Raw genomic sequence first — 21,384 nt, forward strand, 5'->3', positions numbered from 1 at the left:
TTAAATGTATGATACAGCTGGCAATTATTTATGACCATCCGATATGACGCTAAACTGCTTGCATTTGCTGTCCAAACACATGACTGTACATGTTCTGCTCTTGCTCAAACACTGTAAAACCTGTTGTTATAAATGCTACACATCATTCTCTTGAGTAGGCTACTTTGTTTGCCACTCAGTGCGTCTCATTGAGATGGTAATAAATTGAAAGATTACTAGGATACAATGGAACTTCCCCTATTTAGTGACACTGCAGTATTCCTAGTGGCCATGGAAAAACACAGCATCAGGATGTGGAATGATATCGTGACCAATAAAAACTTCAGTATGAAAGGATGTGTCTGATATATATATCTTCTGATCTGGGCCAATCTGTAAAAACAAGGATGACTAAGACATTTTTAATTGCCTAGTTTCTAATTTTTGCAACAACAATCTTAGACTGTTCTGAATATACAGCTTCAAGTGAAAATGGGAAGCTAAAGACAATACCAATGCCTAAATTCTAAGGTGAGAAACGTTTAAAGTATTTACGGATAAAACATGTTTTACGAAACTAAACAAGGTAAAACCAGACAACAAATGAATACTGAGAGGGAAAAGCAATGGAAAAAGAATTACTTAAAATAGAATGTCTAAAAGAGAGAAGGCAAGTTGGCCTTTTTGAGTATAAATTACTGAAAATCACATAAAGCCCAGATAGCAAATTTGTGCCGGCCCAGATCCGGCCTGCATCTGCCACGTGTGGTATGATGATCTGGGCCACATGTGGCATGGAATGATGGCACTTGGGCGGACTGCTCCTGTTTGCCAGATCTGCGACACAAGCAATGCCACATGTCAGCCAAGAGCAAAGAAATAAACCAGAACTGGACCTTATCTGAGCCACAAAATCTTTATATATTATCTTATCTTATCATCTTAGCATTAACAAGCCTGTTAACAAGCAGAATCACTGAAGGAAAGAAGAGAACAGAAACAGAAACACAAGAACTAGTTAGAATTAGTTAGAATTAAAGAAAATAATAGGACAGTTTTTACATAATTTATTCACGCTGTGATGCATGCTGGGAGTTTTGTACTGGTGTTCCCAGCATGCATTACGGCATGACACTTTTGATTGTCACCATTGTTGAGATTCATGTGCTGATTCTTGATGTCTTTGTGTGTCAACTTAAAAATAATTCTTGTGTGTTTTTTTAATCTTCTAACTGATTTCTGCAATATGATGTGATCTCAAGAAGTAGTAACACAGGGTTCATAATGTAAATGTATAAACTGCGCATTACAATTATCAGATACGAGTGACATCAGCGATTCAGGCTATTTCACAATGATTATAAAACATACTGTCACAGAAGTCAAACTTATAATAAGAGTTAAGAGCCCAACTAATGGAAACGCTGATCACCATTATGGTGACTTCAAATGGAAAGAAAAAAATTTAATATTTAAACCCCTGTGCATTCTCAATAAGAACTTCTGTAGATTTCAAACATAAACAAAGTCAGTGGTTAATAATAACTTAAGCTAGTAAGGCTTACAGTAGCCAAAGTACAACTAATGTAAAAATACTGACCACCATAATGGTGACTGAAATTAAGTCAATCTGTTTAGTCAAAAGTGAAGCTTGTAATGCTGTTTGTGGAGTTATTCAATCCTTCTCTTGAAAGATTTAGTTCATGTGATAAGATTTGGTACTGCATATTTATAAATTTATTGAACCAGTGGTCTCAAACTCAGTTCCTGGAGGGCCACAGCCCTGCAGAGTTTAGCTCCAACCAGCTCCAGCTCACAACTGCTTGGAAGTTTCTAGTAATCCTGAAGACCTTGTTTAGCTGGATCAGGTGTGGTTGATTTGGGCTGGAACAAAACTGTGCAGAGCTGTGGCTCTCCAGGAGAACCCTGATATAAACAGCACATACGCACACACTGCAATATATAAGACACTATACCTTTTATATTTTGTGAATTTTAACATTATATATGTTTCGTATATTTAGTTAACAACAGCACAAACACACCTGCATGTACTAAACCATTCACCAAAAAGCCAAGCATAATCTTTCATGCCTTTATATAATTAACATATGTTTGTAAGTACTTCAGATCTAACCAGAGGCTCTACTCTTCAGCACAATGGTAACCCCAAAAACTCAGACATACCAGAAACCATTTTAAATTCCAAAATAATAGAACATTAAACACTAACAGATCTCTATGTGTGTACATAGATTCACATTTATATGGGAAAATGTATGTGCAATATATATGCACAATAAAGGATACACCTTTTTTTATTTTGTCTAAATATTGTATCAATATATAGACATGCATGGTCAATGTATATACTGCAGTACACTGAAAAATATAAGCACTAGTTTCCCATATATGGAAATGTATTATATAATAAATCACATTATATTTTGCAGTATATTCCCATATATTTTTGCTACGTAAGAGGATCTATGGTTGGAAAGATGCTTCAGGTTGACCGCCTGCAGTGGTCAACCTGAAGCTTTCACCTGCATATCCACTGAAGCTAAGCAGGGTTGGGGCTGGTCTATATCTGGATGGGAGACCTCATGGTAGACTGGGTAGCTGCTGGAAGAGGTGTTAGAGAGGCCAGTGGGTCCGATAAACCTGTGGCCTGAGTGGATCCTAACGCCCCAGTACAGTCGCAATAAGCTGTACTGTATAAAGGGTTAACATAAACCCCAGAATATATGGGGTGTAACCCTGGTGTAAAATAGTCTATACAGCACATACCGCCCAATGCCCCAGTACAGTCGCCATAAACTGTACTGAATAAAGGGTTAAAATAAACCCCAGAAAATAAGGGGTGTAACCCTGGGGCAAAAATAATCCCTACATTAGTTAGTTAGTTTCACATCACAAATTATATAGTACTTTATTTAGTTTTTACAACATGGAAGCACACTATTTTTTTCATTACTATTTTTAATGTTTTTGAAAGAAGTCTCATATGCTCATCAAGCCTGCATATATTTGACCAAAAAATACAGAAAAAACAGTAATTTTGTGAAATATTATTACAATTTAAAATAATGCTTTTCTATTTTAATATACTTTAAAATATTATTTATTTCCGTGATGCAAAGCTGAATATTAATCAACCATTACTCCAGTCTTCAGTGTCACATGATCCTTCAGAAATCATTCTGATATGCTGATTTATAATAATAATAATAATAATAATAATTCCTTACATTTATATAGCGCTTTTCTGGGCACTCAAAGAGCTTTACATATTGAAGGGGGAATCTCCTCAACCACCATCAGTGTGCAGCATCCACCTGGATGCTGCACTACTGTCAGTGTTGGTCAGTAGTGTATATTGTTACAAAATGTTTCTATTTTGGAAAGATTATATATTATTACAAAATATTTCTAACAGCAGAAAGATTTCTATACACACCATGTTTTAAATGTATGTCTGTAACCTGTGCAGTCTCCAAGCTGGACTCGAACCCAGGTCACTGGCATGGGAGGCAGGCCCACTAACAAGAAGACCAAAGACCACAGTGTCTCGCACAAGTTTACCTACACAGTTCTCACTAGCTGGTCTCAGTTACAAGTCCACCAATGTCAATCTACTAACTCTACAGTTTGGTTAATTTGCCTGCCAAAGGGCATATTGAGCGTTATGATTGGTTAGATCGCCTGTCAATCCAACTCCCAGCAAAGGGTGAATTGTTAATAGCACTTCCAAATGTTGGAAAAACAGTTTTTTTGGAATACATTACACTTGCGATGGGAGAAACAAAGCTTTTCAAAGCTTCGAAACAATTGAACCAATTGCTTTGCAAAATGATTCACTGTTTCGAGGCATTTGAAACACCACACGCTGGTGACCCCTGCTGGTCAGAACAGTGTAAATGCAACAAAAAATCTGGCCAAACATGCATGAAAACAGCTGGTTCAGGAGTACAGGTGAGAATGAACTCAAAATGAGCAGAAGTTCAGATGTGAACGAACACAGAATGAACAAAAACACACTTATGTCTAATCCAAGAGGAATAAAGATTAGTACAAAGCTTACCCGGATAATATAGGAATTGAAATGGCACAACACTACACTCAATTTTATAAAGTTACCCCCCACAGGATTCGAACCCACAATCTCTGGGTCAGGCAATTGTAACTCATCTTGTTGCGCCACTAGGAAGACTGTGTTCACCCTGATGCTGAATTTCTATAGTTCAAGTAAAAATGAACTCAAAATGAACAGAAGTTTAGATGTGAATGAACACAGAATGAACAAAGACAGACTTACTTCTAATACTAGAGGAAGAAAGACTAGAACAATACATATCGGGATAATAAAGGAATTGAAATGAAACAACATTACACACAATTTTATAAAGTTGCCCCACACAGGACTCAAACCCACAGTCTTTGGATGTGGTGGCTATCATTCATCTTGTTGCTCCACTGGACAGGTGCATATTCACACACCTACCGAAGTTCAGTAGTTCATGTGAAAGTGAACTTAAAATGAAGAATTTTTATAAAAATGCACCATGTTATATTTAATAATTTTAGTTTAGATCATTCTGTAGCTCATCATGCTATAGTGCAATGCAGAGCAGGAAGAGCAAAAACAGCAGAAATTGAAAAAACATGAAAAACAACCGGTTCAGAATTATGGGTGAGAATGAACTCAGAATGTCCAGAAGTTTAAATGGAACACAGCATGAAAAAAAAAACAAAAAACAAAAAAACATTTATTTTCTAATCCAAGAGGAATAAAGATCATGAATCAAAACACACAATTTTACAAAACTGCTCCACCCTGGAATCAAACCCACACTCTCTGGGTAAGGTGCTCAACAGGTCTCTGGCTTTACACATTGAGCTACTTGAAGATGCACATTCACTAAGCTGCTAAAGAGAGCTTTCAGTATGTGAATGAGTACATCAAAAGTATTATTTTACATGTTAACTTAACATTAATGTAGCTTAAAGTTAACCTGACAGCTGAAAAGCCAAATTAGAAAGAAAGACAACTGGTTAACCAATTAGCTCGCTAAACTAAGTAACATAAAGCAACAAACACAGGCAAGGTCACATTCAGAGACGAATATCTCAGGAACGGTAGCAAATATCAAAAATATGTTCAGTCATTTCTTGCATTGGTTTTAATATTCTAGTCGCATCATAAAATTAAGGTTGAACCACTACAGTCACGTCGACTGTTTTAACGTCTTTAGTACTTTTCTGTACTGTCATACTGTCAACTGACTGTCATTGAAATCACGTAAAGGAACAAAACCTACCGTCATTGAAATCTTGTAACGGACAAAACCGACCATCATTGAAATCTCGTAACGAAGCAAAAACGACTGTCTTTGAAGTTTCGTAAAAGAACAAAGGAACAAAACCGACCGTCTTTGAAATCTTGTAACCGAACATAACAGATCGTCACTGAAATCGTGTAACCGAATAAAACATACCACCATTGAAATCTCATAACCGAATAAAACCGACCATCATTCAAATCTTGTACCGGAACAAAAGCGACCATCATTGAAATCTTGTAACAATTCAAAACCTACTGTCTTTGAAGTTTTATAAAAGAACAAAGGAACAAAACCGACCGTCTTTGAAATCTTGTAACCGAACAAAACAGACCACCATTGAAATCTCGTAACCAAACAAAACCGACCGTCATTGAAATCTCGTAACAAGGCAAAACCGACTGTCTTTGAAGTTTCGGAAAAGAACAAAGGAACAAAACCGACTGTCTTTGAAATCTTGTAACCGAACAAAACAGACCGTCATTGAAATCTCGTAACCGAATAAAACCAATCATCATTGAAATCTTGTAACAAGGCAAAACTAACTGTCCTTGAAGTTTCGGAAAAGAACAAAGGAACAAAACCGACTGTCTTTGAAATCTTGTAACCGAACAAAACAGACCGTCATTGAAATCTTGTAAACGAATAAAACCGACCGTCATTGAAATCTTGTAACAAGGCAAAACCGACTGTCTTTGAAGTTTCGGAAAAGAAAAACCATAATTGAAATCTCGTAACGAGCCAAAACCAACTGTCTTTGAAGTTTCTGGTAACCGAACAAAACAGACCGTCATTGAAATCGTGTAACCAAATAAAACCGACTGTCTTTGAAGTTTTGTAAAAGAACAAAGGAACAAAACCGTTTGTCTTTTAAATCTTGTAACCGAACCAAAACCGACCATCATTGAAATCTTGTAACGAGGCAAAACCGTCTGTCTTTGAAGTTTCGTAAACAAACAAAGGAACAAAACCGACCGTCTTTTAAATCTCGTAACCGAACCAAAACAGACCGTCATTGAAATCTCGTAACCGAATAAAACTGACCATCATTGAAATCTTGTAACAGAAAAAAAACAAACCATCATTGAAATTTTGTAACGTGGCAAAACCGGCTGTCATTGAAACCTTGTAAAAGATCAAAGGAACAAAACCAACCGTCGTTGAAATCTCATAACAAAACAAAACCATCAACCACTGAGATCTCATAAAGGAATAAAACGGACTGTCCTTGACATCTAATAAAGGACCAAAAAAATCAGCCGTCACTGAAATTTTGTAAAGAAACAAAACCGACTGTCTTTGAAATCTCGTAAAGCAACAAAGGAACCAAAACTACCGGCATTGAGATCTCGTAAAGAAATAAAACCGACCATCAATGAATGCTCGTAGCGAAACAAAACTAACTGTCTTTGAAATCTCGTCACTGAAATCTTGTAAAGGAACAAAACCGACCATCATTGAAATCTCGTTACAAAACAAAACTGACTGTCTTTGAAATTTCATAACAGAAGAAAACCGACTGTCTTTGAAAATTGACAGTCACTGAAATCTCGTAACTGAACAAATCTGATCATCACTAAAATCTCGTAAAAGAACAAAATATACCGTATTGTGATCTTGCAACTGAACAAATGAAAATTTGACTGACTGACAATGAAAACCGACTGTCATTGAAATCTCGTGAAGGAACAAAACCGACCATCATTTAAATCTCGTAATTGAACAAAACCGACCATCTTTGAAATCTTGTAATTAAACAAAAACGACAGTTTGTTTTGTTTCAAATATCAACCGTCATTGAAATCTCATAACGCAGGGGTGTCCAGTCCTGCTCCTGGAGGGCCACTGTCCTGCAGAGTTTAGCTCCAACCCCAATTAAACACACCTGAACCAGCTAATCAATGTTTTTAGGCATACAGGAAACTTCTAGGTAGGTGTGTTGAGGTAAGTTGGAGCTAAACTCTGCAGGACAGTGGCCCCCAAGGACCGAGTTTGGACACCTCTGTCATAACGGAACCAAACTGACTGTCATTGAGATATCGTAACTGAACAAAACCAACCGAGATCCCATAACCAAACAAAACAGACCATCACTGAAATCTAGAAGCGGAAAAAAAACGACCATCACTGAAACCTAGAAGCGGAAAAAAAAACGACCGTCATTGAAATCTCATAACAAAACAAAACCGTCAACCACTGAGATCTCGTAAAGAAACAAAACCAACCATCTCTGAAATCTTGTAAATGATCAAAGGAATAGAACCTGCTGTCATTAAACTCTCATAACGACACAAAACCGACCGTCATTAAACTTTCGTAATGAAACAAGACAGACCATCATTGAAATCTCATAAAGGAACAAAACCGAACATCACTAAAATTTCATAACAAAACTGATCATCATTGAATTCTCGTAAAGAAACAAAACAGACCATCATTGAAATCTCATAACCAAACAAAACAGACCGTCATTGAAATCTCATAATGGAACAAAACTGACGCTGAAAACTGACCTTATAATGGAACAAAACCAAGAAGAAGATATCAAAAAAATAAATAAAATAAAATAAAATGTTGACACACAAAGACATCAAGAATCAGCACATGAATCTCAACAAAGGTGACAATCAAAAGTATCATGCCGCAATGCATGCTGGAACAATAGCACAAAACTCCCAGCATGCATCACATCATGAATAAATTATGCAGTTGAATTGTCCTATTATTTTCTTTAATTCTAATTATTTGCTTTTATTTTTTAATGTGGTTTTTGTTCTGTCTTTTAGTAGCTTTTGTGATGTCCAGACTTGATCTGAATGTCTGAACATTTTGTTGTCACCATTGTTGTCTCATGTCTTTTTTTTTTTTTTTTTTTTCAGTCTAAGCAGCCATAGAACACCAATCACCATTATGGTGACTTCAAATGAAACAAACATGAGTGTTATGTTTCTGTAGATGAATGACAGAAATAAAGTCAATCTGGTTAATAATATGTGAAGCTGTAATGCTGTTTGTGGAGTTGTTTAATCCTCCTTTGCAGAGATCTGGAGAGACTTAATGTCTTTTATCTTCAGTTGATATCATCCAAGGCTGTTGTAGCTCTTGTGTTTCTGTTTGTCTCTTTTTTTTCTGTTCTTTTCTTTCCTTCAGTGATTCTGCTTGTTAACAGGCTTGTTAACGCTAAAATGATTCTATAAATAATATATAAAGATTTTGTGGCTCACATAAGGTCCGGTTTCAGTTTCTTTGCTCTTGGCTGACATGTGGCATTGCTATGGCCTGCTTGTGGCTCAGATCTGGCAAACAGGAGCGGTCCACACAAGTGCCATCATTCCACGCCGCATGTGGCCCAGATCATCATACAACAAGCCTTTTGGGTGGTAGTATAGGTAGCATTATTCGCTGTCGATTTGCACTTGTTCTAACAAATAATGTTATATCAGATTGTGCTACCACCACTGTACTTGCATTATTGTAAGGGTAGGTTTAGGATCGGGGTAGATGTTAATAAAGACTTAAGTCACATTAATATCATGCTGGAAGAACAACTTTATGGGGGATCGACTGGTTTAAAGGAAAATCTATTTTTTAAAGTAATTTTAAACTACTAGTTAAATGCAACAGTATCTCGGGGTAGCAATCTCTTGAGGTGCAACGTAATTTGGCATCTCTATCAAAGCTAATCATCAATTAATTAACAAACGTGGCTTAGCATAGGCTAAAAAGTTGCTAAAATCAAAACCCCAACGTTCTTTAAGTTTTGTGATATGTAAATCCATATCAAAACGATAATGCCTTATGCTTTACTGACGTATATCGTTCAAAACTGATCTATATGGTTACTCACTCAGGGAAACACGACTGCTCCTTAAAGTGCAATCATATTAACAATTTCACAATTTCACTGGCAAAAAAAGATAAATTGTCTATTGTCAAAAGTGTAGCGATGTAAGAAGCACAGCTCACACAGAAGTCACTGTAAAACCAAGCAGCTTTCTGTTGGTAAACGCAGCAAATTTGCATGACCAGCTGAACCCGATGCAAAATCTTCAGAGAAATCTTTCACCCTCAGGTGAAATTCCAGATCGAGTAGATTCCTATTGAAACCAAACATCGATGTGAAATCACCTTTAGCGTTTTTTAGCAACAGATTGCAAATGTCTAATCTAAAGTTTATCATTACTGAAACGAAAGCCCTGTTGAAAACAACAAACATGTATAGGCCTATAATTTGTTGTTTTTAAATGGCTAATGGTCTAGGTCAATGAATATGACAGATAGGTCTACTCAGTCTTTGACTGTGAAGGAATATGGGACTTTCAGGAGTCACGTTCATCTTCAATGCAGGAGGAGACATAGATATGTAGAAACCTCACAGATCCAGCTTACACATGTCCTGCACCCTGGGGCTAATTCCATAGAAATGAATCCATATAATAATAAAGGGAGACAGATTGCATAATGCTTAACTGCACATAAAGAAATAATGAATAACAAATATACCACATATCACTTGCTATAATAGGCTATGTCAAACAGTTGCTCACAGAACTCTGGAATTCAGTGAATTATTGAAGACTTGAAGATTTTTAACCTTTTCTTGACCTTTTACACTTATATCAACACAAAGATTGTTAGGACAGTGATAATGACAGGGTATAATGTCACCAAATGTGATCTTAAAATTCCAAGTAAATGTTTTAGAGAACTCACTGTCATCACAGCATTCTCACAGTATTTCACGTTTTATTTCAGTCACCAGCTTAAGTTTGAATAGCATTTAAGTACAGACTGGGGTTATTGCAGACTGTTATGCCATAAAGATAGCAATTAAATCAAATGAGGTTAGAGGTGATGCACAGTACAAATAAGTTTTTAATAAGACACGGTTCATGTGAACCAGAGGCAAAAATGTATTTCAATAAGGTTTCACAATGTTTCACCATGACAACTGGACTTTTTTTTTCAAAATTTTAAAATTTAAAATTAAACCACCATCCCACACAATGAAAAACAGTAAATTCTTGCTATATTCTATGACCATAACTATAATAATAAAATAAAAATGTATAATATAAAGGAGGAAACCAGGTGTGGCTCACAGAGTGATAAGAAAAACTAACCAAGTACCTTTCCCCCCCCCCCCCCCCCCCCCCCCCCCCCCCCCCTCAGAGGTTCCTATAAGTAAAAAAGAAAACCATGCAGGCATCAATGGCTCATTCTGTGTGGAAGGTCAGTTTACATCTTCATGTGTACATTTTCAGTAAACTGCCACCATGTTGTTATCCCCAGTGAACCTAAAGACTTTGAGTTTACTGGGCTGTGAAGTCATGTGATCATGTGACTGCTTACATGCACATCTAGGAAAGGAAAAAAAAGAATAGATAAAATAGGAATTAAATATGATTTTATCCATGTTGATTTTAATGCATTATAAAAACCTCTTAACAGCACCTTCAGTATTTATTTAAAGTATTTCGACTGTTTATTAATGCACTATGTAAGTAATTCCCAAAATTAAATTTCCCAACATTATTCCAATTAAGACATTTGCCATTGTGTCATCTACTGAATAAAGCGGCAATTTTGTAATTATAATTAAGAAATTGCTTCTGCTAGGCCAAGATAATAGCATAATTCTGATGATCTCCAATGAATTTTTATCCTGAGTCACAGAGGTCCACCATTCAGTGCATTTGTAGTGGTATATAAGTGGATGAGAAAACAGGCAGATTTAATTAAACAAGCTATAAAATTAACAGTGATAAAAGGCTTCTCTGCACAAACAGTAAGTCCAGAAATATTTAAAAAAAAATAATACACTAACTCATCCAGAGGTAATCCAACTGGAATGAACTCTGTGCTTAAAACCTAATTATGTCTTCAACATTAATCAGCATCATTTAATTTTTTTTTTTTTGCCCAGTTTTTATTTTCATATACTCATATACTCACCGGCCACATTATTAGGTACACCTGTTCAACTGCATCTTAACACAAATATCTAATTAGCCAATCACATACATAGTAGCACTCCATGCATTTAGGCATGTAGATAAGGTCAAGACGATCTGCTGAAGTTCAAACTGAGCATCAGAATGGGGAAGAAAGATGATTTAAGTGACTGAACGTGGCATTGGTGTTGAAACCATACGGGCTGAGATTTCAGAAACTGCTGACCCAGCTAACAGAATTTTGTTATAAGAACATTCTCTAAATATTCAGTGTTGGTTCTGGGAATGTAAAAAATGTCCAGTTTAGAGGAACATTTTTATAAGGAATGATGTTCCTCAATCGTTCTTTCAACTTAACATTCTAGGAACGTTGATTTGTAACATTCCAAGAACATAAAAATGTCCAGTTTCCTTAATGATAGTAGAATGTTATTTAAAGGTTAGTATGATGTTCCTGAAACATTCTTTCAATCATTCAAACACCTGCTGTGAACAAGCACTGAAAGAAAGAGAAATAAGAACACAAACTACAACTTTCTTCAGCCACGGCCTTAGATGAACTAAAGATAAAAGACATTAAATCTCTGATTAGTCTCGATTTCTGCTGCATCATTCAGGTGATAGGGTCAGAATTTGGCATAAACAACATGACAGCATGGATCCATCCTTCCTAGTATCAACGGTTCAGGCTGCTGCTGGTGGTGTAATGGTGTGGGGATATTTTCTTGGCACACTTTGAGCACCTTAGTACCAATTGAACATTGTTTAAATGCCACAGCCTATCCGAATATTCCTGCTTACCATGTCCATACCTTTACGACCACAGTGTACCCATCTTCTGATGGCTATACTTCCAGCAAGATAATGCGCCAAGCTCAAATCATCTGAAACTGGTTTCTTGTAAATGCGAAATGAGTTCATTATACTCAAATGGCCTCCAGTCACCAGATCTCAATCTGATAGATTGATAGTGATGGAACGGGCCGACAAATCTGCAGCAAATGTGTGATGCTATCATGCCATTTCTCCAACATGTTCTCCAACCAATACGCCTATATAGGTCGTTTGTCACTTCCCTGAAATACGACCCATAGGAGCGTTTACTAAAGTTGCGCCCCTATCGACAACAGGACACTTTCATTTTAATTCATGAAATACGACCCATATGAGCGTTTGCTAATGTTGCACCTCTATCGACAACAGGACACTTTCATTTTAATGCATTGTTCCCTTTTATCTGCATCATATTTCGAGTTTCGCGTAAATGGAAATAGGACAAATGGTGTGAAAAGTCCACACATATTTAAATGAACACGCATGTTGATTGGTAACAACAGTCATACGTCATTTCATGACGACAGACGTAACACGACACTGTCATTATTTTTATGCCAGCTAGAGGGCGCATGACTTTAAAACGTAAATATATGTTGTAATAAGGTGGTTGAAAAACGACCCTCTGAGGACTGTTTCCAGCACCTTGTTGAATCTATGCCACAAAGAATTAAGTCAGTTCTGAAGGTAAAAGGGTGGTCCAACCGGTACTAGCAAGGTAATAAAGTTGCCAGAAGTGAGTGTATATGAATGTGAAAATAAAGTGAACCTATAGCACTTTTTAAGCATAATACAAAGTTATAATGCTCTTGAATATCTGGTAAACACTGTCATATTGTTAATGTCTCTTAAAATACTTATTTTTTTTATATAGCTTGTTTTCTTTTGCTGAAGCCGGACTTAAAGCTATGAGCATACTGTTGTGTAAGACCTTGGCAAGGTTAAAACCATGTTATCAGTGCTGTGCCGAGGTCACTGTACTCCACACAATAAAAATTACCATTAAAAAGAGCTAGAGAGTCAGAGAATAAGCAACACTGAGAAAATCAGAAAAACATGAAAAAGTCATGCAAAGAGACGTTGTGGACGGGTATGTAGAATTTAAATGGACCACAATGCAATGTAATCACTCTTTATCTTTTGCACAGCCAAGGGAGTAATGTGGTAAGAATATTGAATAATGATGTCACTGTTCTTCTATCTTGTTACAAAGCACTAGTGCTATAGTTCACACAAAAATGAAAATATTATTTATTCACTCTCATGTTGTCCAAACATTAAAAAAAAAAAAAAAAAAAAAAAAAAAACATTGTACAACAAATGGATATTTTTTTTAGAACTTATGGGTCATTTTTCATGTATTTACAATAAATGGGGACTGGAGCTTTTGAACTTCCAAAAGGACACCATAAAAATCATATGACAAAAAAATATGTTTGGAACAAAATGAGGGAGAACAAATAGCAATTTAATGTTCGGGTGAACAATTCCTTTAAGGTCAAATTCAAGTCAATGATGAACTAAAATGGTCATATTTAAATGTAACAGGATCAAAGCACCAACCCAAAGCACCTGTTATAAAACTAAAACTTGACTTTTTCAACTTACCTTTTGAATTTTTCCATGGCCCATGGTCAAGTGGCAAGATATGACTCAAGCCCATGTGCCTAAACATTTAACCTCAGCAGACAGAAGGAAATCATGGCTCAAAGATCAAACGAGATCAAAAATGACCTCTGATAATGAATGTTTCTATGGTCAGCTGAGAGACTAGCTGCAGTTTATGGGTCGATGGAAGGAGCTCTGAAAACATTTATAAGTCATAAAATAAAGTCATAAAGTGAAGCCATAGTGAAGTTTCCTTTTTGATGGTGTAAAGGTCAGTATTTATTCATTTGGCAATGTAAACGTGCATGGATTTTTTTAGGCAAGGACCACCATTTGTTGATGAATTCAGCTTTTACTGGCCTGCTATAGAATAAGGAGACAGCTGGCTTTTAATTACATGCTATAATACACACAGACACACATATGCACGCATGCATGCACATGCAAAAACACACGTAGAGGTAGCCAAATGTTAAAGAATTTGACAACAAAATGTCACAGATATAATCCTAATGTTAGTATGTCCCGTGCACCGTGCAGTTATTGAATTGACCTTGAATTCACTTGTGCTCTTGAGTGAAGCACTTAAAGTATAAAAAATACTTTAAAATAAAAAATAGTAAATCAAAATAAAAAATGTTTATTATAATACTTGTAAATGCATTTCTTTAATTTAACACTTTGATCTTGCAATAGCAACTTTATTATTAGTGTTTTTATTATACATTTTATTCTATTAAAAAAAGAATCAATTTAACTATAGTCAAAAATGTCTATTTCAAGCAATTTCTGTTCTTTTGAACTTTCTATTCATCAAAGAATCTTGGAAAAAAATGTATCACTGTTTCCACAAAAATATTAAGCAGCACAACTGTTTTCAACATTGATAATAATAAGAAATGTTTCTTGAGCAGCAAATCAGCATATTAGAATGATTTCTAAAGGATCATGTGACACTGAAGACTGGAGTAATGATGCTGAAAATTCAGCTTTGATCACAGGAATTAATGACATTTTGAAATATATTAAAATAGAAACTATTTTTTTAAATTGTAATAATATTTCATGATTTTGCTGTATTTTTGATCAATTAAATGCCGCCTTGGTGAGCATAGGAGACTTCTTTAAAAAAACATTAAAAAATCTTACCGACCTGAAACTTTTGAACAGAACTGTATGTTATGTTCTGTATTGTTTCCATGCACCTGACTTCTGAATGAATATGCACACAGGCTCAGTTCTCCCTCCCTCGATTTTTTCATCCACTCCTCTAATCTGTGAGATTGAGCCGTCATCATGGCCAGAGAGGGTCACGCCAGCTGTCCAACACAGAACGAGTGCACTGCCATGTGATTTTTTTCCGCTGTCAGTCATCTGTCCTATTACCAAATCTTCTGTACTGTACAGTAGATCCTTACTTTTTACTCATCCCATCATGCTCCCAAAAGGTTAGTCTTGCTTCCAGTTTTTGTGGTATCCTGTTGTCAGTTCTGGTGCCTTGCATACCTGTAAAAATTTGAATAATTACAATTTACATATTTCACAAATGCTTTTGAAAATAGAGGATAATTTGACAATTCAAATAAAAGAATATCTCAATACGAAGTTCTGTCATGAAACTCTAGATGGCACAGGCTGATAGGTTCTTAACTCAATCTGCTTACAGTCACATCAGTCTTTAGGGCACAGCTGATTGGTTCCTGCTGTATCAGTAGCCAATGAGCTCGCTGCTCAACCTTCAAATACTTGGTCAGCATTTGCTGTAGCAGTTGCAGAGCGCTTTCAGAAACCCTCCACCTTCCCCAGCTCCACCTGTATAGACCTGTTACGGGTAATTCATGTATGCTATTTTGAAGAGCAGAAGCATATCTTACTTGCTCACAGCAGTGTTGATTATGTATTGGCAGTAGCAAGTCCCATACTTACTCTGAAATATCAGAAATATCTTAATATATTCAAATTGTTTCTCCTAGATTAAATGTAGGGACATTTTTTGCTTCTCAGACTGTTTCTGCTAAAAAAAAAAAAAAAAAAAAAAAAAAGATAAGAATTTCAGATTAGATCTCAACAATGTCTCAAACTGTGCTCAGATTTGCCAAGACAAAGTCTGCAAACGAAAAATCAAAAAATTTAAGTTCTCATTAAATTCTCAAATGATCTGTGCGATATGCTATACGCATTCATTTAATAGCTCTAAATTCTTATTGTCAAATATATGTCAGTAATTAGTAATATTTAAGTAACTAGTTGTAACTACATTCCCTTGATCCATGCACTTCTAAACAATAAAATTTAAATTTTTCTGCTGTTTCTATAGTATATCAATGACTGTCTGTGGCATCAATACAACTGTACAAAATAAAAGACTACATAAAAGTCCTTACTCTTACCCTACTGTAAATGACAGCATTTATCTTCTCTTCCATCGTGCAATAAATCCAGGATTTCACAATGACCTAAAAATTTGGCTATATAAAAACACACCATTAAACTGAATCTGTCCACATGCATTAACATCATGGCCCTGCCAATGAACTCCGACCCCTTCTGCATTAAGAGTGATTGAAGTCGGGTCATGTTTAGTTGTATGTGATGAAGAGCTTAAAAAAACAGTTGTGCGTGTAAAAAAAAAAAAGGAAGATTAAACTCTGCTCCTAATCAATCTGATCTCATTCTCTCAATATCTGTGCTCTTCTTTCTAGAACTTTCCACTCCTGCACACCTGCACCGGTGAGATTTCCATCAACCACATCCGAAAACCCTCAAGCAAGTAACCGTTTCCCAACCAAAGAAAGAAATATCAGCTCATGGTTGAGTGGGTGAGGGAGTGGGGCAAAGAAGATTCAAAAAAAAAAAAAAAAAAAATCCTCCTCTGCTCAACTCAACGTGTTTTGGTGTTACGTAATTCTACCATCTGGAACTTGAGTTGATTTAAAATGTGTCCATTGTGTTATGAATTTTTTTTTTTTTTACAAAATCATGAAGTGTTTGAACTTGAACTAACATTGACATAATGCATATTGGCACAGGTGACCCATTATATTTATCCTAGCTCAGTAGTGTAAGGTTAACAGGGGATTACTCACAACTTTTATGTGTAATGTTGTCTGACGGTCATGAGTCAGTATTAAGAGTTTTACTGAATTCAATACCACATTCTCAAAGTAATATATTAAACCAAGCTGCATGTATTAATACAGTGAATTAACAATATATTTGACAAATGTTTTATTGATATTAACCAGTCATATGAACCTAAACTAAATAAAGCCCTATTTAATGCATTACACCACAGTGCTTGTACTGTAGGCTATATACCACTCATCCAGAACAAATTATGTTTTAGCGGTATATGAGGACATCTACTGGTACATAGCTAAACTTTATGGGTAGTTCTCAAATAACATGTACAGTATATGAACCTGTTTCAGCATCAAGGTTTATACATTGAAATGTATATTAATGTATAAGGAAAGTGTATTTTTATGTAACTGGTCACCAGTTTATTAAGTCCTAAAGTGTGACAGATGATTATTTAAATTAGTATGTATAATATAAATATTTTTTTTAAATAACATACTGCAGGTGACTCTACTAGTTCATAAAAAGAGCTGACATGCCACATCAATTCCCAATTTAAGAAGATTGATTTCCAGTGGGTTAATGTTTTGACATGGCTTAAATGAGCTTATAAAGGATTAGTGATTAAGTTAGCTTTAGCGAGCTCATTTATTACATTCACCCAGCTAACACGGAATATTCACAGAACTTTAGCTAACGTTTTGGAAAAGTTCTCTCAACGTTATGAAAAACGTTTTCCAGTAATGTTAATAAAACGTTCATTCAAAGTTACCTGGTCTTTAATAATGTTCTCAAAACGTTTAGCACTTAGCACATTATTTATAAATCGTTCATGAACTTCGTTCTTTCTTTCTTCAGAAACGTTTTAGTTGGATGTTCGTCTCCAACATTCAGAAATAACGTTTTCACAACTTAATGGGAAAATTTGAAAATGTGGTGAAAAACTCGCTGACTGCGTCTGAAATAACTTGAGTATGTACTTATTTTGAATAAATAAAACCTCTATAAAGTATGTTCTATATAGGCCTAGTATGAACTTGTGTAGTATGAATGTAATCCCTACGGAGCCCCGGACATGACATGCAGGAAAAAAATCATGCGCATGATTTATAAATCGAGGGAACGAAATAGTAAATCGTGCGCACGGTTTATTTTTTTTTCTTGCACGTCATGTGCGGGGCTCCGTATAATCGACGTTGGCACGTTATCATTGTCATGTGACCTACGTCACTTGCGTCGCTTCACTGCCATTCACTCCTCTATAGTGACTTCATTTGATAGTAAAGTGTCCATTGAATGTATACTTGAGAATCTCACCGGAAGAAGTAGGTCACCGGGGTACTTTTTGCCCATTTTTTTATGAGTATTGTGAATTTGGACATACTACTCTTGTCACATACTGTTTTGTTGCTCACTATATAGGAGGGAAGTATGCGATTTCGGATTCAGCCTCCATGTGCACTTTTGAACAGCCTCTTCCAGTGAACTTTGACCTTAGAAGCACCTGTCCACACCTTTATTGTATCGCCAAAAAACTAGTTTTCAACTCTGATTCCATGAAATAAAATAAAAAGATTTTTTAATTGTTTTATTTTTTAAGGCTATATTAATCATTTTAATGAATTTATTCATTAAAGTTATTTAAACTATAAATAATTCATGTGACCTGAAAAGTGATGCTTAAAATCTAGGAGAATAGTATGAGTCTTGTTTTAACCCTTTATTTTCAGATGTTTCCTTTACAATTTCACAAACCTGAATTTTTTCCCTCTAAAATATCCCTGTGTGTTCCTTTTCATTTTTCAGTCTGTTAAACATCACTTCAGTGTATAAAGCCAAGAGCAATAAAATACCAGTAGAAACCAACAGAAAACATCTTTTAGTTCCGTTCCTCTAGGCTATTTTACATGTACAATGAATCATCATGATGCATAACAGTTGGACTTTGCCCAATGCTGGGCATTAATCATAAATTGGCACATGTTGGCAGTATCGCTCTTCTAACACTAGAGGGTGCTAGAGCACTGCTATTGGAGACCTGTTACCAGCTTCAAGATTCAAGAAGCTTTTTAGGCTACTGACTTTTTAAAAAGCCTAAGTATTAATAAACATAATATATACAGACAGACCTACAGATATGTATACAATATATACAAACGTCAAGCTCTAGATCATGTATTGGGATCTTGGAAACTACCCATCCCTGATTACTCCACAAAAGTGCAACAATATTGCCCCGCCCTCAGTCGACACCGATTGGCTAGTCTGTCCTCTCCGAGTTTTGGAAAACCCTGTGATTGGCGCGGTAAGTTGTCACTCATTTCAGCGGGGAGTGTTTCGGATCTTGAGAGGAAGTGAATGATTCGCGTTTGCACTTGACGAGGGGAAATCATATTGTTGGGGAAATTAAGCGTGTATCCTCCGAATTCCAGCCGTTAAATGAGATTAAACCGGTGGACGTACATTTTCTGTCACGATATGGTTTAAAAGGATAATCGTTTTTGGTCTCAGACTTCGTTGCTTTGGATCAACTTGCATTCACAGGAGGTGGAGGACACACTTTGCCATTGTTCCAGCTTTCACACGAGTGTGTGTGTGTGTTTTTGTGTATGTGTGTATTAAATTGCCCTTTGGCTTTATGGCTACGAATTTTGAACCCATTTATGGACTCTCAGAGGATGAAGTAAGTACAGTTTTTTTTCTAAACCATACCATCTTTAAGACAAGTTCATGCCTCCCACCATATTAATACTGTATGTTTATTATTTTTTCATAACCTGATTTCAGTTTTTATGGGGTTTCCAGTGTGACAAATGATTAGGATCAATTTCATTAAGTCTAATAGAATTATGTTATTATTACAAATATAAACATGAAGGTTAAGTATTTAAATGCCCATACTAGACATCAGCTTGTGCTTACCTATTTTTTTCAATGGATTAACTGGGATATCTATCGTTAGTATTAGAAAATGTAACGCTGTCATCAAATCGTAATATCTTTCTATTACTAACCAAATATTATTCTAGATTTAAGTGATGTAATGCATACATGTTTTGATTTTTATGATTGACAGCTCACCTGTCAAATATCAGGTTGACATGCCAAGATTTCTAAGTCTGTTGTATGCTGTACCAAAATTGAAATGCTTTTGGATGTTGTTATTATTGACATCGACACTATAAATGGCTGAATGATGGATGTTTTTGTTTCTCTGTTAGTAGGAAAGTGTTATTTGTAGCAGTACATTAATAGTTTTCCATGATATTGCCTTGAAGAAACCATGTGGCTCATAGATGAATGCATCATAATCAAGAATTATCTCTAGTTACTAGGTGAAATCAGTGTTACAGTGTTTCTAATAATGTTACTTCAGTTTTTGAAGCAACCGCAACACCATGTTGTTTGTCATAACAGGGCCCCAGTGTGACCCCTGAAAATTCAGGTCAACTGTCTTGAGAGTCTGAGGGCAGCCTTAGGAAGCAGGTGTTCGTTCATGATTCATTTGGATCTGCATTCATGTTTTTAGTCATTACTGCTTCTCTCAACTGGCATACTAGATCTGTCTTTTAGTTTTTAACGCTGATGGTGATATAGTTCAAGGCCATGTATTGCTCACAGGTGTTAATATCAGTAAAGTTTTTATGTAGGCTTTGATATTTGAGTCCAAAGGAGAGACCTGAGTCATGTACTACTGTACGTACAAGTTGGCAGCTAAATATTTAAGTCTGTATCAAGTTAAATTGGCCTGTCAGCAATTTTTTTTGGAAAGAGATGTGACCTAGCACGTAAGCATACCAGGCTTTTATGTGGAAAAGTACTGAAGTACTTTTAGTCCAAACCCCGAAACTGTAACTTAAGAGTAGGCAAAGTTAATTAATAATTTTTGCACAATGTTTTTACTAGGGTCTTGGTATGTTTAATGTAAACAAAGAGAGGAATGTTACTAGCTTGATGTTCATCCGCAGGTTAAACGGTGGATGATCAAAGTTAAGCATTTGTTCAATGTTTGTGTTTGGGTGTTAAACAGCAGGAGAAAGGCTCAACATCCTCGATTTACTTTCTCAGGAAGTTCTCCTTGACAAGATTGGGCAGGATGTGAAATAAAGAATAAATAAATAAATAAATACAGAAAATAAAATTTGGCTCTTTTAATCCTAATAGAAAATCATAGAACATACTGAGATATAAATCATATATCACCATTCAGCATAAAAATGCCAAGATATGATTTTTGGTCCATATCGACCAGCCTTAGATTGAGGTATTTCAGGCTTTTCAGTCTGTGATCCATCAATCCGATTATAAACTGATTTATTTGGTGTATGTAAATGTAGCTTGTGTGAACACTCTTGAACAGGAGTGGTGCTTCACATAAGTGTTTGTTTACTTTTAGCAATTTTCGTCATCACTGAATAGATATTGTAATACTGTTACACAGAATTACACTAGCAACCTCAGTATCAGTCATTGGTTGATCACAAATATTTTCCCTCCAGTAACCCATCATGTTAACATGGTATCCCAAATTATTGCAAAATACACACAGACGCACACCACACGCAGACGACATACATCACTTCATT

General features: G+C 35.8%; 1 protein-coding gene across 5 annotated transcripts in view; it reads left to right on the forward strand.

Annotated features, from left to right (window-relative positions):
- Nucleotides 1–19,124: 19,124 nt before the first annotated feature.
- Nucleotides 19,125–21,384, forward strand: part of LOC127524832 (E3 ubiquitin-protein ligase NEDD4-like) — an 83,462-nt gene continuing 81,202 nt past the window's right edge. For all 5 annotated transcript variants that reach the window (XM_051916801.1, XM_051916802.1, XM_051916804.1 and 2 more), the window contains exon 1: nt 19,125–19,481. In XM_051916801.1, the coding sequence (XP_051772761.1) occupies nt 19,437–19,481 (45 nt within the window). In that variant the 5' untranslated portion in view covers nt 19,125–19,436. The remainder of the gene's footprint in view (nt 19,482–21,384) is intronic.

Source organism: Ctenopharyngodon idella, chromosome 13 (assembly GCF_019924925.1).
Source record: "Ctenopharyngodon idella isolate HZGC_01 chromosome 13, HZGC01, whole genome shotgun sequence".
Classification (NCBI taxonomy): Eukaryota; Metazoa; Chordata; class Actinopteri; order Cypriniformes; family Xenocyprididae; genus Ctenopharyngodon; species Ctenopharyngodon idella.